The sequence below is a fragment of the Melospiza melodia genome, chromosome 28 (genome assembly GCF_035770615.1).
Source record: "Melospiza melodia melodia isolate bMelMel2 chromosome 28, bMelMel2.pri, whole genome shotgun sequence".
In the NCBI taxonomy this organism is placed as follows: Eukaryota; Metazoa; Chordata; class Aves; order Passeriformes; family Passerellidae; genus Melospiza; species Melospiza melodia.
In genome coordinates, this window is record NC_086221.1 from 2,922,215 (window position 1) to 2,938,893 (window position 16,679).

At 43.4% G+C, this 16,679-nt stretch overlaps 1 protein-coding gene across 1 annotated transcript in view; it reads right to left on the minus strand.

Annotated features, from left to right (window-relative positions):
* The window catches only part of IPO9 (importin 9), a 41,225-nt gene that overhangs the window by 9,769 nt on the left and 14,777 nt on the right, over positions 1-16,679 (minus strand). The window contains exons 7-17 of the mRNA XM_063178221.1: positions 16,184-16,303; positions 11,348-11,448; positions 10,019-10,077; positions 9,374-9,525; positions 8,256-8,354; positions 8,013-8,119; positions 6,388-6,527; positions 4,627-4,786; positions 3,453-3,679; positions 3,109-3,257; positions 2,129-2,257 (exon numbers count right to left, since the gene is read on the minus strand). Of these exons, the coding sequence (XP_063034291.1) occupies positions 2,129-2,257; positions 3,109-3,257; positions 3,453-3,679; positions 4,627-4,786; positions 6,388-6,527; positions 8,013-8,119; positions 8,256-8,354; positions 9,374-9,525; positions 10,019-10,077; positions 11,348-11,448; positions 16,184-16,303 (1,443 nt within the window). The remainder of the gene's footprint in view (positions 1-2,128; positions 2,258-3,108; positions 3,258-3,452; positions 3,680-4,626; positions 4,787-6,387; positions 6,528-8,012; positions 8,120-8,255; positions 8,355-9,373; positions 9,526-10,018; positions 10,078-11,347; positions 11,449-16,183; positions 16,304-16,679) is intronic.

Genomic DNA, 16,679 nt, shown 5'->3' on the forward strand with positions numbered 1-16,679 from the left:
ATGTAAATGCTATAGGATTTGTATCTTGTACTAGATTGGTTAGTGAGAATGAGAATATTCAACACAGAAGAAGTTTCATGGTATTGTAATGGGAACTTCACTCTCCTTACCCTTTTACTCCCTTACTCTCTTACCCTCTCATCCTCTCATAACACAGTATGGTAATGTAATGATTATTACAGGCTGTATGTAAATGCTATAGGATTTGTATCTTGTACTAGATTGGTTAGTGAGAATCAGAATATTCAATACAGAAGAAGATTTATGGAATTCTAACAGGAACCTCACTCTCTTACCCTTTTACTCCCTTACCCTCTCATGCTCTCTCCTCCTCTCTTCTCTCAGTCCTGCTCCAGCTGTGGCTGGCATCTCCAGGTATGTCCCTGCACCCAGGCCCTTTGTAATAACCCACAAGTTCCCAGCCCTGGCTGCAGAGATCTCTCATCTCCATCCATCCCCACCATGCTACCCCCTGGCACTCCTACATAAGGGAGTGGGCATGTGGCATTCACACACTCTTTGAATATAACTCTCTCTCTCCCAGGATTTTTCTTGGAGAAGTACAGAGAGAAGAAGAGAAACCAATTCTTATCTCTACTTGCTGCTCCTGTTGTTTTTGCACATGGAATGTGTTACGAAGATTGTTTACCTGAAGGGATTTGTCAATTGGATTCTGCTGAGGGTTGTTTTGTTTCCTTGGCCAATTGGGTCAAAGCTGTGTCCTGCCTGTCTCAGACAGTCATGGGTTTTCTTAAGTATTCTTTAGTGTCTTTTGTATAGTATCGTTTTAGTATCTCTTTAGTATAATTATAATATAGTATTAATATAATATAGTATTGTTTTAATAAAGCAATCGTTCAGCCCTCTGAATCATGGAGTCATTCCCAGATGTTGGGGTCACCCTGCATTCAATATGGGCAGGCAGGGGAGACATGCCCTTCACCATCCCAGAACCTCCCTGAACTACAATGAAAACAAGGGGAAAACTGCTGGCACCTGGTAAGATTCACAGGTAAGTTCTACAGACTCCAGCTCACTCACACATACACTACTCCTCACTGCCCAATCAGCAGCAATCAAGATAACTAATAAATATTAACAATAAATACAACAACAACCTCAAGTAGCTGCAGTTGTGTGCCAATCTTGCTACCTAAAGAAATTCAAAAAGTTTTTAACAAGTGAGAGGTGAAGACAGAGAAGTGTGACATGAACAAAACACAACTGCAGCTAAGCTGCAGTCCTTTTGAATTCTTCTTAGCACAAAGATCCAGCAAAGCAACCAATGTGCAGGTCTACAATTTCTCCCTGCTGGTCTCTCACCTATTCTCACTGGTTTGTTGTTTAGGCAAAGACCACATTGCCACGGTCTGTATTCACATGGCAAAGAGCAGCTGCCACTATGGAACTCCTTACATAAGGAATGAAACCACCCTTGTTACTCATTTGCCAGTTAGAAGCTGGAATGAAAAGGCTCCCTGCACTTCTAGCCTCTAATGCCTTTTCCTTCTTGCCAGATCCTCCAAAGACACCAGGCCATAGCCAATCCTGCCTGCAAGCACAGCTCAGCTGATGCTGGAGATGATTCCCTACTTTCCCTCCATCCCACACCTGGCTCAATCAAAAAGAAGTTTGCCTTCCCCTTCTCCCATAAATGAGTACAGCAGAAAGCTGCTAGATTAGGAGGGCTAGGAGGGTTTTTGCTGTCCTATGCCTGTGAATATTCCTGAAGATAGGCCCTGCCATTACCAGGTGTGATAAATGTTATTGGGGACAGAAAGTCATTACAGGATTGTTTGGTTTTGGGAGTTGTTTTTTGTGTTGTTGGGCTTCGGTTGGTAGGTTTTTTTAACATGCTCCAGTGCACTAAAACAGAAAAACCATCCAGGCTGCTGCCTTTCTACTGTAGTTCTCCACATTCAGGAATGATCAGGAGAAGTCACTGCAGGCCCTGAACAACAGGACTTTCATGGTAAACTGGAGGTGGCAGAGGCTCTGAGGGGCTGCTGATACAGCAACTGGCAAGCACAGCCTGGGCTTCCTCAAAGGCTGTGTCACCTCCCTTGGGCTGGTACAGCCCTGCAATCCTCCCCAAGTGTCACCAGCCTCCCCCTCCCCACAGCAGTACCTGCATTGTAGCATTGTCATCTGTGTTCAGGCTGCACTGTGCCACTGCAGGGAATGCCTGGCAGATGAGGAGCTGGGACAGAGGGGGCTTTGTATTCCTCACAACTGTGGTCAGTATATCAATAGAGGTCTGAAAGGAAAGCACAAACTGTCACAGCAGCAGCCACAGAACTTGAAGTCAGCACTACCCACCCCTGCTGCAAACATCAAAGGTGTGAACTGCAGGGATGTGGCCACTGCTGCAACCACACCCTGAACTCACAGCCTAGAATCATTTTTAAATGCAAGGACCCTGGAGTCACACACCCAAGCATCACTGCTGTGAGCTGCAGAAGTTCCCAGGACAGTTCCCAAATTAAGAGCAGTGTCACCACTCAAACAGGGCAAACAGATGCATGCTAATCAGAACAGCCAGAGAACTGCTCCAGCTGACTTGTTCCATTTTGATGATATTGATTGAAATTTATCTTAATTACCCATAAGCAATTGTTACAGTCACACCAATTAAGAGATTATATGCATATTGATGCAGATGTTTATGGATTTAATTCCACACAACCAATCTACACAGTCAGTGCTCCATCTTTTATTAAGGCACCTGTATAATTTATCTCAAATTCATACATATGTGATGCATAAATCAGAAAAAGCCTTAGGAAGAAATGCAAGGAACAGTTGTGTACTCTGCTGGGAGAAGAGGCTGTTCCTGCTGAAAGATGGCAATGTCACAGCAAAGTGACTGGGGATGACTGATACTGTGGAGACTGGAAGAAGGCCAGAGGAGCAGTTTAAAGCAAACTTTTGGAAGCATCCTCCTGCACCTGCAGCTTGCCTCCTCCACAGAGAAACCTCCCCCAGTGACTGAAGCCATTGCTCCAGAGCATGCCCACAGCAGCCTTTCTGCCCTTTGCAGAGCAGCCAGCCCAGTGTTACAGAACAGGAACAGCTCCAGCCCAGGCCATGCCCCAGTGAAGCACTTACTGCACACAGCCCTGCTGGGATCTTGTCAGCTGGGGCCTGCATGATGCTGACAAGGGTTGGGATCAGCCTCATCTGCATTGGACCCTGGCAGGCTTCTATTTGAGCTAGCTCCTTAAAAATATCCTGGGCAAGAGAAGCAACAACAGGATCTGGAGAGAGAAAGCATCATTTACTAAAACACACACACATCTCAATCTTTGCCACCACTATTTTGGCTGGGCAAGGCAGCAAGTTTCCCCTCTACCACAGGAATCAGTGTTCATTCAATGACCACTGATTCAGTTTTCAGCTGCAGGATTCAACAGCAAAACCAAGTGTGCTTAGGGATGTAGGTGGATGCATACCATTACTGTACTTGAGGAATATTGCAATGGTGAAGGGGCAGATCTTGTTCTCCATGCTGGCTGTAAATGCTGCATCCACTGTGCACACAATGCACAGTGTCTCCATCACCAGGTTCAGCACCTCGGAGCTGAACTGAGTTGCCAAGTGGATCAGGCCATCCAGAATGCTGGGGAGGAAAGGCTGCAACACGTGGGTGCTCTCAGAGATCTTCAGCTGGTCACAGTAGCTAGATGAGAAATTTGTGATACAAAAACACATTCCTAATTTATTGAAGTAACTTAAATATATTCCATTCTGTATAATACATAAGGGGTTGTTCCATCCTCTCTATTGTTATTCCTTAAGTTCACTCCTCTAGGATTTCTCTCCTTCAGTCCTCTACTGCTTGACCTCCCCAGCAGCTCAGCAGGAAGGAGGAGGAAAGCTCTCACCAGAATTCTTCCCTCCACATTGCACACAAAGCAGAATTGAGCTGAGTGATGTTAGAGGCTTCTACTGCCCCTCAGTGACAGATCTTTTCTAAGAAGTGCCCAATGATGGAGAAAAGGAAAAAAGTCCAGGACAGACACTGCTTACAAAGTGTTTTGTTACCATGTTCTACAAGTGAGCTGGGGTGTGATAAAGCAATTTCAGGAATAACTAAGTCATAAATCTCTGACTTCATTTATTCATTAACCTTTCAGTGCAAATAAGACAAAGCGCTCTGTTTGGAAGTGGTGAACAGTTAGGTTTTAGATCTTTTTGTGACTGGTTTTTTGATTTCACACTAATGTTCATCAAGTACAGCAAAGCTGCCTTCTGACAAAAATGGGGTAAGAAAATCAAACCCCAAACACTCCTTATGGCTGTGATTGGCTCCATAGGCCTGGATGATGTCAGTCACCTTTATGGCCAAACAGGAATAATCTGGGTTTCATCCCTGTGCTTTCCAACACTACCTAGTGCTGCTCCTCCCTGTGACCACATCCATCACAACACTTTACTGCAGCCAACCCTGAATCTCAATTCCACATTCCTCATTAGAGTTATTCTATTTTGAACCTGTTTGCTTACACTTTTTAAGCTGACATCTATTTCATTCAAAGCAAAACCTCCCACAGCCCAGACAGAAATGTTATTTTAACGAACCAGTTTATCAGTGTGATTTCCACCCCTGTCCCAGGGTTTGCTTACCCCCAGATGGCTCTGACTGCAGAGATCCTGACAGAGGGGGGCTGGGTTTCGTGCAGCCCACTGACAGTGGCCTGCAGGAACTGCTGGATGAGCTCTGGGGACATGGCCACGGTGAAACGGCTGGCGGCCCACAGGGCCCGGCCCAGGAGGAAAGGAGACACTGCAGCAACACAAAATACCTCTGTTGTTTCAGAATGAGCTTTATGAGTTTAAAATCATAAAGCTGCTTCCATCCATTATTTACAGTCTTGTCATCCCAATAGGGAAACACTGAAATGTGACACACAGGACAAGTGTGCAGACATACAAAGAATTTTTGCTCACGGTTTATTTTCTTAGTTATTTCAAAGAATAATTTTTCATTTATTAAAAAGCCTCCTCCCTTAAACTATTTACACTTGAATTTGTTCATCACTGAACAGTAAAGGAAGAGAACAGAGGCTTTGCCACCAATTCCCATTTATCCAGTTCAATATTCTGTCCCCAGCAGAAGAAAGCAGCATCTTAGGGAGAAGCATTAGAATAAAAGAGCTCATACCCAGGGACCCTTCACAGTTTGCAGCCATCACCCTGCAGTTACAGAATGGAATTCTGTGGTTCACCAGCACCACAGAAGCAGTGGACATTCATTATCCACTCACCTGCTTGCACTCACTAAGGTATGATATATCTTTATCACACTTATTCCTGCTGCCTTTTCAGACTATAATCTCCTTACCTATCTAGGCTGGCCTCAAAGTGATGATGCTCTCTGTTCCTCAGCATCTTTACTGCCATTATTTATGCTCCTGCAAGTACTAATTTTAAGATGAGGACATAAAACACTCTGTGCAAGCTGTACAGCAAGAGAAGAGCTTTGTTTTTTAAGTCAGTATCATAAAACACAACATTTCTTTGTACCATTACTGACCATTAAATGGATATCCTTGGAGAGCCATCAACACACTGACTGTGGGAGCCCTTCTAGAGCACAGCAGCTCATTTACAACCCAGTGCCATACATGTAAATGAATGTAAATATATGTAAATTGCTGAGGTGGTTTCTTACATGCATTGCACACTATGCACTTTGCACACTAGCTCTTCACCCAATGTTAACACAAAGAGAACAAAAAACCCTTCTTTGTAAGGGGTTAAATAAGTGTTTCTTTGATGAAAAAGGAACCCAGGAATCAGTTGTTTCTACCCTGACAACTCAATGTGGACTCATCAATGATGCTCACATTAATGCCTTAAACTTCTAAAATTTTAATTTGCAAGGACTTTTGAGGTCTGACTTTCAACAGTTCCTCTGATTTTCTTGCACACTGATGTAAGATAACACAGAGAGCAAAATCCTGCTGAGTTCTCAAGAACAGAATCCCATTTAGCCAGGAGCATTATTTGAATTCATGTGCGACAACTAGTGTCAGCCTCAGCAGAAAACAAATGGGATGACATGGTGCAGCAGGAATTCTGAAGGCAGTTAAACAGAGCTGGTGCCTTTCCCAGGAACAGACACAAGACATCAGAACAGCAATTTTCCACCCAGCTCCTCCAGCCTCATGCATCCAGCCAACAATCAAATCCAGCTGAAAGCACAGTCCCACATATAAGGGACTTAGAGTAGAACTGGGAGCACCTGGGAACTCACAAGATTTATTTTTTTCACATGAGCAGATGCACAATTGCATTTCCCAATCCCTCATGCACACATCAACCTGATTGATTCATCAGACTCCCAGCAGTTACTCCTAGGGATGCATGCAGGGTCCCACATACCTGAAAGGTTGAGGTCTGCCAGGACCACATTTGTCAGGAAGCCATGCATATCAAAGTGTATTCTCCCATTCTTCACACTGTCTGTAATTATAGACTTGACTGAGCCCAGGGCCAGCATACAGGCTTCATGGATTTTCCACCTGCAAAACAGTTCAGATGCCTTAAGACTTTTCCTGTCATCACTCAAGAAATAAATACATATTCTGAAGTGAAGTCACAAGTCATTTTCTGGTCTAAGCTATGACAACTATTTCCTTGATCCCAAAAGAGAATTTAAAAAAGCCCTTAAAGAGATTAACATTCAAAAACTGCAAGATGGGGGCTTGGAAACTCCCTCAGGATGGGCATCATTCTCAGTCACTCCCTAAAATATTGGTGGAATAGTTTTTACTTGTACCAATTTTGTCCTCATAATAAAAAAGAACCTCTTCCATGAAAGCTTGTGTCCCAGCCATGCCTTCATAATTTATGTGCAGAAGCACTGGGATACCCAGTACATTAAAGGTTTGAGAACATCTTATTTTGCATTAACATTTTGTTAATTATGATGATATAGAACTCTGTGCAAACACACTTCTCCTTGGTTATATTTGTGAATCCAACCTACTTTACAATTAGGGAACCTAATGTCTGATTGTGCAGCCATTCCATTGCTGCTCATTATCAGAGGAGCTCCTCTGACACTAATTCAAAATAAACACAAGCACTGAACCAATGCCCTGTAAAACCAGGAGAGAATCTCTGTGGACCAGCAGCCAGGTACTCCTGCAGTGGAGTTTTCTTCTTCTATCCCCAAATAGCATTAAAAACTGCAACTCTGAAGTTCTAAAATTGAACACATATATCTGCATACAGCACCACTCGACATCAAGTAAAAAAAAAATTAACATATATCTATATGTGTTTTATATATATATATTTAACATAATATATAATATTTTGTTATATATTATATATATAATATATATATGTATGTTTAAAACACACACACATATATATACTATATATATTATATATATAATATATATAATATATATGTGTGTGTGTTTTATATATATATATTTAACATATATATATTCCTGAAATTTATATACATATATACATATAAATATTATAAATATTATAAATATAAAATATATATAATATATATATTCCTGGAAATTTTTATATATATATATACACATATAAATATTATAAATATTATATATATATATATATATATATATTCCTGAAAATTTTATCCCAATTACTGAGCAGGAAGTATTGCAAACTTCTCCTCTGATTTTCTATAAGTAATAATCATTTCCCATGAGATGTTTTAAGGAACATCAAGCTCTGAAGGGAGGGAGCCTTGGCACAGATAACTTGTGCTAGGAACTGCCCAAAGTCCTACACATGAAGATTTCACCATCTGGCTCAAGAACTGCTGTACTTTCTTTTTCTTCTTCTAATCAGAGCTCTCCAGCCCCATCCTTGCTCTTCAGTTGCATTGTCACAAATGAAATGTGACTAAATCATGGTGCACCCAGAGGTCAGCACCCATCCCAGCACTGTCCCCTCCCAGCCAGCGCTGTCCCCTCCCCTCCCCGCCCCAGTGCCATCCCCTCCCCGGCCCAGCCCCTCACCAGTGCTCAGCCCCGCTGTTTTTAGCCTGCTCAGCTTCCTGCAAATGCCTCGTAGCTGCTGCAGCCAGAGCAGTTGCACTCTCGTTCTGGAAATCAGCAGCCACAGCCTGTGCACAAGGAAATGGGAACACTCATTTGTATGGACTGTTAAAAGTTGGCCTTTTCTCTAAATGCCCTTCCTGAGGGCAGGTTTGATACTTGTTATTACTACTGCAGTATCTAAATGTGGGATATGTTTCATACCAGCAGGAGATCCTGAGCAGCAATTCTCACTGTGTAGGAAAATGTGTCATCATCTTCATCCTCCACAAACTGCTGTGGATTGGCAGTCCAAACCTTAATCTAGAGGAGACAAAAAGGACAGGACAGCTGAGAATTCAGGACACCATCAGTGAAAGGCAGCTTTTCTGTTCTCTGCAACCTGTTTTGGAAAACTACTTTCAGAATTTTTCTCTGCCATAAGAAGTCTTCATCCTCAACTGATTTTACTTCTATTCCATTGGAGAAACCTTTGAACAGAAGAAACTCTCTGTTCCGAGCTCATCTTGCTCTTCTGGCCCTCATTTGAGATCAGAGTTTGACAGAACTAATGACTGACCTGGAAGCAATGCTGCAGCTTTATTTTTAGATGAGGAATGGGAGTAGCAGATAAATCTTTTAACAGAGTGCTTGTCTTTATGCATGCCTACCTAAACTAAAAGATGATGGTTGTGACACTTGAGAGGCCAGGAGCTATGCAGAATTTCAGTACAAATTATTTCACCCTGCTAGCACAATATTTTGGCTCTCACAGAAAGCTGTTTATTCCTTTCAGCATGAAAATCCTCATTTTCACAGCACATGGAAGAATGAAGGAAGAAAGCCTGAAAGAGCTGAGATTGTTCAGCCTGGAGAAGATTCCTAGAGGACCTTATAAGTGCCTTAAAAATAAAGCCCTTTTACCAGAGCCCCAGGACAAGGGCAAGACGGTAGGTTTGGATTACAGAAGGAATTCCTAACTAAGGGGGTGCTGAGACACTGGGTGTGCTGCCCAGAGAAGTTGTGAATGTCCCATCACTGAAAGTGTCCAAGGCCAGGCTGGATGGGGCTTGGAGCAACCTGGGATGGTGGAAGGTGTCCCTGCTCCTGGCAGGGGGTGGAAAAGGATGGGCTTTAAAGTCCCTTCTGACCCAAACCCTTCTGTGATCTGTGATTTTCTGTCCACCTTGTACCATTCTGGAACCTCTAAGTGCTGCCACAGCAAAGTGATGGAACAGTCTGTTAGATTACAGCAGCTTCCACACACTGAAACTCTTCCCAGGACACTTGCTGGTTTAAATCTCTTGTTTCCTTTGTTTCCTACACAACACAAACATGCCCACCTGCTCCTCTGTGATCTGCATGTAAAGCAGGATGTAATAGATCAGGTCTGGCAGAGCCTTCTTCACCGTGCTCTTAAATTTGTTGTTTTCCAACAAGGCATGTACAAATTCAAATATGCTGAACACCAGATTTTCAAAGCCCAGAACTTCACCTGAACAAAGTGGGAAAAACAAAAAAGAACATGACTGAATATGCCAACAAACAAAAAGGTACAAATGGATGTGAAAATAATTACAAACTATTAGCTTCTCTGAGCAGATATTTATTCCTTCTCCTGGACTAGCAAGTGCAGCAGCAGCCCCAGGAGGATTTCAGACCTCATCACTTTCTGCTCTCTTCCCACCACACACCTCTCATTAAAAATTATCAAGCTCAACCTAAAACCTATTTGATTTTCTTTTGTCCCACTACTTTTACCTCAAAATTGTTGCCAATCTCACTCCTTGAGCCATTAGAAAACTTTATTGTGTGCCTTCAATTGAACACAATCACAAGTAATTTGCAAAGAAGCGATGGACACCATTCTAACATGGTAAATGCACCTTTAGCACAATCTCCCATGGTGTTTCAGTTACTGTTTTGACAGCAATATTTAGGTAACTCCATTCCTCTTCAAATAGTAAAAGTGAAGTGCAAGTTCTTACCATCAGAATCCACAGGATCCTCCACTTCTTCTGTGTAATTTACTTCTGTTCTCACATAAGTGGATGGAGTTAAGGAAATGCTTTTTTCTAAAGAACAACATCTATTTTGGAATTAGTCTGTTCCTGTCTTAAAATTGCTCATAACTTGGGAAGTTTTCATTCTTTTAAAAGCCTTTGATTTTGTGTAGAGTCCTGTGCTTCAGGACACACAGACAACGTCCCCAGGAGCTCCTGGCTTTGTGCACTGCCCAAGTTCAAAGACCACTTTCCACAGACCACTCACACATCACTTCAGTACATCTTTGTTATTATTTGATTAACTTAGATCAAACTCACCAAGGTAACCTAAAATTTCATTTATGTTAACTTTGCCAGAACAGAACCACCCAGACTCATTCTTTCCAGGGGATGTGAGCCAATTCAACACCTCACTGCTGCCCAAGGGTGAGGAACCACCCCATGTTCCCACATCCTACCTTAGGTTTGCTCTGCTCCCTACCAAGCTTCTCCACAAGCACCAGCCCTGGAAAATGACAGAAAATTAACCTGGGGGTAAAAAGGAAGGAGTTTTCTTTGTGGATGGTGAACTGAAGATCCAACATGTACCAGAGCACACACAAGGCAAGGAAGAACAAGACTCTCCCTTTTGCAAACAAAAGCCCATTTTGTTTGCCCACACCAACAGGACTGTAGTAGGAGTCAGGACAGGAGAGGGAGAAATACACCATCAGAAATCCTACAAACAGCTCCTTGTATTTTCACAGATTCACAAAATTATTTGGGTGGGAAGGGATCTTAAAGGCCATGTAGCTCCAATCCCCCTGCCATAAGCAGGGACACCTTCCACTGTATTTAAACAGGGGTCTGAAAAAACAATATGGAGAGATTTGAGTTGTCAGTTTTCGAGCACAGGGCAATGCACCCACAGACCACTCTGACACAGCTGGGTGTGCAGTGAGCACTGACTGAAAATTCAAATGTTAATCAGCTTCTGCAGCAAGTGCAATCAGTCATTAGTTCTGCAGCAGCAAGGGTAACAGCTGGTTCTCCCTCTCCTGAAGTATTTACACTGTGACCAGCACCTTTTTAAGAGGACAATTTTTACCAAAAAGTACCAGAAACAATGCAGAGCTCATGGCAGTTCTACAGGGGACATGCATATCAGCACACATTTAAGCAAAAAGAAACTTAATGGAGCCTCCAGAAGTAACAGAAAGATCCTGTTTTGTCTGGCAGGGCAGAGCACTCCATGAATTGTCCTGCTCAGTCAGGTCATTACTGAGTTTGTCTCATTTGATTCCAGGTAAGCACATTCACTAGCAAGGATATAAAGCAGCACTTTCTGTCAGGGTGTTCCAGACGATGGGCAGGATCTGCTGCATTGATGAAATCATGTGCTTTGGGTAGTTTTTCACAAGTGCTGTCACAGCCTGGAACCAAAAAGAATATCAGTCAAAAGTGAAACTGGGAAAGCCATCAACACGCTCAAATCACAGGCTGCTGTTCCATTAACAACTGAGATCATCCAAAGGCTTCCTGTCACCAAGGTCACCTCTCACTCCTGAGCACACAATCCTTCTCTTGCTCACTCACCAGCACACTTCTCTTGGTGTTTCCTCTTTGGCAGGGAAGCAAAGGGATGACACGATGTGGCACTCAGGAGTGAAGACAATGCCACAATGCAGTGGTAAGACAATGACTCAAATCCAAAGCACATCAGTATCTGGATACAATTATCCTGGAAGTGTTTGTCCCAGAAAAAGAACTCTAGTGTCATGTAAATCCAGACTACTGCCCACTTTCCACACTTCTACTCATGCAAGCAACACATCCATTGCACATCCAGGGAGCAGCTGGAGGAGCAAACACCCACCCAGTTCAATTCCCTTCCCATTTTGGCTGTGCCAGCCCAGCACAGGGGCTGCTCTGGGAGCAGCTCAGCAGCTCCACAGGAGATTGTGCCTGGACTTTCATGAAGCTGATCATCCTGACTTAGGGGAGCCCTTCCACTGACACTTGCCAAAAGCCTTTTGGGACCTTCCAGGAGTGAGAGAGCTCTCAGTCCCCCCTCTCCTCCCCAGGGGCACAGCTCCAGCTGTGTTACACTTGTTCCAGAACAGTGTACAGCCCCTCACAAACTGCCTGAGAGGTGGCTGCTCCCAGACACACAGGTGTCAGTTTGTTTGTGCTCACCCAATACTAATCACTCTGTGCAGTTGGTTTGTTTGCAGCACTGGGTACATTAATAGAAACAAAAAAAAAAAAAAAATAGTAATTCACCTTCCAGAAAAACAAGAGCAATCTAATATCAGCATTGGAGATGAGCAGGCATCAGGAATAACCCAGTTATGTGGGTTTGGGAATGAGTCTGGCAGGTGCTGGAAGGAAGCATTACAGAAAATAATGCTGAAATCTCCGGGGAAAAAATTATGCAGGTGCTGGCAAAGGATGTGAATCTGATCCTCAGGACTGCTGCAAACACCCTGCCTAGGGCCACAGGAGCATCCAAACACACTTGTTCCATATGCCACTCCATATGAACCCTGGGTAAATGTCTCCAAGCTCTACACCCAACCAGCTCTGCAGGAAGCACTGCTGGAGTGCTAAGGGAGCTCCCCAATGGCTCTGCAGATGGAACAATAGAAAGCTGCATTTGCAAGGTCACCACAGCCCTGCACAGCAAGTCATTAAAACACAGAGCACTCTCCTGTCAGATGTTGTATTTCAACCCCTGGCCCCTCATTCTGCCAATTCCCACTGCTTGTCTGAACTCAGAGAACAGTCCCCTGCCAATCCCCATGTATTGCTCCACCACCTATTAATCCTTCAAGAAACCCTTTATCCTTCTCTCTTCAGAGCACTGCTCCTTCAAGTCACTCTACCAAAGCCTTTTATTGCTTCTCTTCCTGACTGCATCTTTAAACAGAGAAGAAATCCCCACATTTTTGGATAAAAAGCTTAAAATACACACTAGAGAGTATGCTAAAGCTGACTGTCAGTCAAAGTTCAGAAGCAGCAGGTGAAGTACCTTGTTCATAAAATTGGGAAGTTTGTCCCAAGACACAGATCCCACCTCATCTTCCATCCAAGAACAAAGAGGTTATGATTAATTATTTTTTCTAGCTAGTTATTTGTTCCAGTGTCAGGAAAAATGTAAGCATAGCATAACTTCTCTGACCCACAGGTGTTGAACAGCTTCTAAGCACAAATGAAGAAGCACAACAGCAAGACTGCAAGATGCTTTGATTGTTGATTAATTGGTGTTCCTGATATATTACCACACACTAAGTACACCACTGTATTCCAATTTGTATTCCATTATTGTGAAATTTGCCTTAAATCTGTCACCTGACATGTTTAATCAGTCTGTTTCTCTCAAAACAATCAATAGTAGCATGCTCAACACTGGAATTAGGATTCAAGAATTGCACAGTTGCAGCTCATTCATCCTTAGAGACCCCAATTTAATTCATGCTGAACTATCAAACACAACAATAAATTACCCCATGGCTATTTCCTTCTAGTCCTCACACTTGGTATTTCTGTTGTGGCAAAACTTCCCATCTCCTCCAAGGATAAAAGGCCCCGATTTTCTGCTGATAACTGCTTAAAAGCTTGTAACTATTCTGGGAACAACTTGGGGCACATTAACCATCAGTGGCTCCCCATGATGTGATCCAAACCTTTCACTCCCCTAACCAGGATAAATGTCCCAATGAATCAGGCAGAGGTGCACACTGCAACAGCATTCATTCCTTACACCTTCTGCCACTGTCCTGCAGAACACTCTGACATGGACAGCACAGCAGTTTAGGTCAGGACTGCCTCTGACTTCCATCAAAAACTCCATGAGCCTTGGAGTACAAAGCTCTCAAGTGACAGGGAAGGGAAAAAAAAGTTTTCCTATCATTTGCTGCACAGCACTTCATTAAGGAAAAGAAAATGGAATTGAGTTTGCATCTGGTTGAAAATGTGCTATAAAAAAGTCTCAATTCCCTCTTCCATTGCATCAGCTTTTCAAGGGGTTCCTGTAATGACTTCATCTGTAGAGCTGGTTTAAATAATCCCCTAAGGTTTCTTACTTCTGCATTACAATGACTATAAAATCCACTTCTCTGGAAGTGAAGGCAATTCACCTGAATCCCCTTTTCCTCAGAAAATTGCTATCATCAGCTTAGAAACCTGAAGTTACAAAACCATGAACTGCCTTAAGTCAACAGCCAGACCACTCATCTCTTCAAAAAGAGCCTCCTACAAAGCACTTGTGAGCAGGAGATCTCCTGAATTTTCTGTTTAAACGCACATTTATTCTCTGCTGCCATCAATGCCACCCAATACACAGCAGTGTATCCAGATCCAAATCCTCCTGTGCTGCACCTCCCCTGCAGAGGCCACAGGCAGAGCCCCTCACACAGCTGAGGAGCAGAGCAGCAACAAGGTGACATTTCCTCAGAGCCTTTCCCAGCCTGTCACCTTGTTCAAGAACCTCCTGGTGGGACCAGTGCTGACACACCCATGCAAAGAGCCCAATGCCAGCAAGCACTTACTTAAATAACAGAAAAGGCTGCAGAATGCATGGATGTAATGAGAACAGAACTGGCCTGGCCTGGTTTAGACTGAAGCCATCAGTTACAACTGCTTTCTGTGGAGGCTGAAAAATACCACTACTCATTAACAATCCAAATGTGAGTATCTGGAGTAAGGGATCCAAATATTCTTGAGCTGCAGCCTGTTCAAATTAAGACGATACCCTGCAGTGCTCCTTTCATGTTGCTGTTCCTATAAATCACTGCCCCAGAAATCCCAGTGCACGGAAAGGAAAAAAAAACCCACAAGAGACATTCTCTCAACAAAAACTGCCAACATCCTTCCCCAAACTGCTTTCCAGTAGTGCTGCACAGCAAGAACAGCTCAGCTGTTGGAGTACAAGACATGCAGCCCTCACTGAGAAGCCACAGGATACCCAGACCAGTACTGCTGCCTTGAACTGAGACAAGTTCCACAGGACAGAGCTCAGGAGCTGCTGCTTTGTGTAACACAACAGCACCTCCCAGCAGGTATTTTCATTACTTCAGTCTTGGAATGTTGGGGGACACAAGACAGATGAGGGACTTTGGACTGGTTAACATAAGAAATTTGATAACAGGATGCCTTGGCAAAAGCAAATGGAACTTTGAAAATTGGACCTGGATTGCAAGAAGATGAAATCAAACAGGTTTACCAGAAAAAGAAAATCCCATTAAACTCTGCAAGCAAGAGATGTTGTTATATGCATAAGTTTGTGTTTGTGATTTTAACCTAATCATTGTAGTACACATTACTAGTCTCCCTGAAATAGTATATAAGTGTTTGTATCCCACAATAAAATGGGATTCTGATCACTGAGTCAGTCTCCCTGTCTCTCTCCATCGCCGACACTTCAGCACAAAGCTGGTGACCCTGACTTTTGACACTTATTTAAGTAATTTCCTTATTGCTTTCTTCATGGAACTCAATGAGCCTCAGTGCCCATCCTCAGAAACCTGTACACTGACCTGAGTGCTGCCCACCCCAGCACACAGGCAGGGAAATGAAAGATTTGGATTTGGTCCTGCAACTGGTGCTTTTGGCTCTTTGCTCTCCCATGCTGCAGGCACACACCCTACAGCTCCAGGGCTTTGTGAGCTCTTACAGGGGTCTGCACTGTCCCTGTCCCCATGCACACAGAGCTCTCCAACACAATCTCCTCTCTACAGGAAACCAGGACAGTACAAGGACTTTCCATCTCTCTTTCCCAGAGATCATTTAGCATTAAAGAGCAGGCAAGTTCCAGAAAAGCACCTGCACTTAATAAGCTTTTACAACTTATTGCAGAATTCTACAACTACAGATTATGATGTCCAGGACATATCCAAGATACATCAGATCAGCAAATGACAGAGACAGATGGTCCTATGGACCAGATTCCTGTGGATCATTTTACAGACAGATCTTCATGGATCTCATCATAGGTATCTTCAGCACAGGTGAACAACTTGTTTCACTGTTGATGGTGCTGGGAGGCAAAAGCCTTCACTGTTCATCCCATGAGCACACTGGGAGATTTGCCACTTGAGCTTGTTTTCCAGCACATCTGTGTGTTGGTATTCAGATCTTTCTCCACTTAACCAGCCCTAAGTGACTCACCTTTAAAACCTCCATCTTAAAGCCACTGTCTGATGTTGGTCCATCAGGCATCTGCAGGGCCTGGACAAAGGCTTCTGTGAACTGCTGCACCACAGGGAAAATCAGGACCTTGGCAGCACCCTGGTTACAGACAATGCAAGCACAGCTGAATATCAGATACAGAACCCCCACATCTGACAGGTAAAGCACTAGAAGCAGCAGCAAATGCACTTTGCTGGTAAAAAATAGAAGAGAAACTCATGGCTACTGCAGAATATTGCAAAGTCACATGAAAGCTGCTTCAAACATCACTTGGGCTCTCTCTTTAGGTAAGGAACTAAGCTCAGCTGAATCCCACTCTTCAGAACCCCACAGCACAGGCTCCCACAAAACACACACACATCCAACTTATCACTTTGGAGTCTCAGGAGAGATCCAGTCAATCCAGTCTGGAAAGCCCCAGGAGCAGTGCTCACCCCATCATTTCATCTGATGAGCTGAATCCTGCACCCCAGCA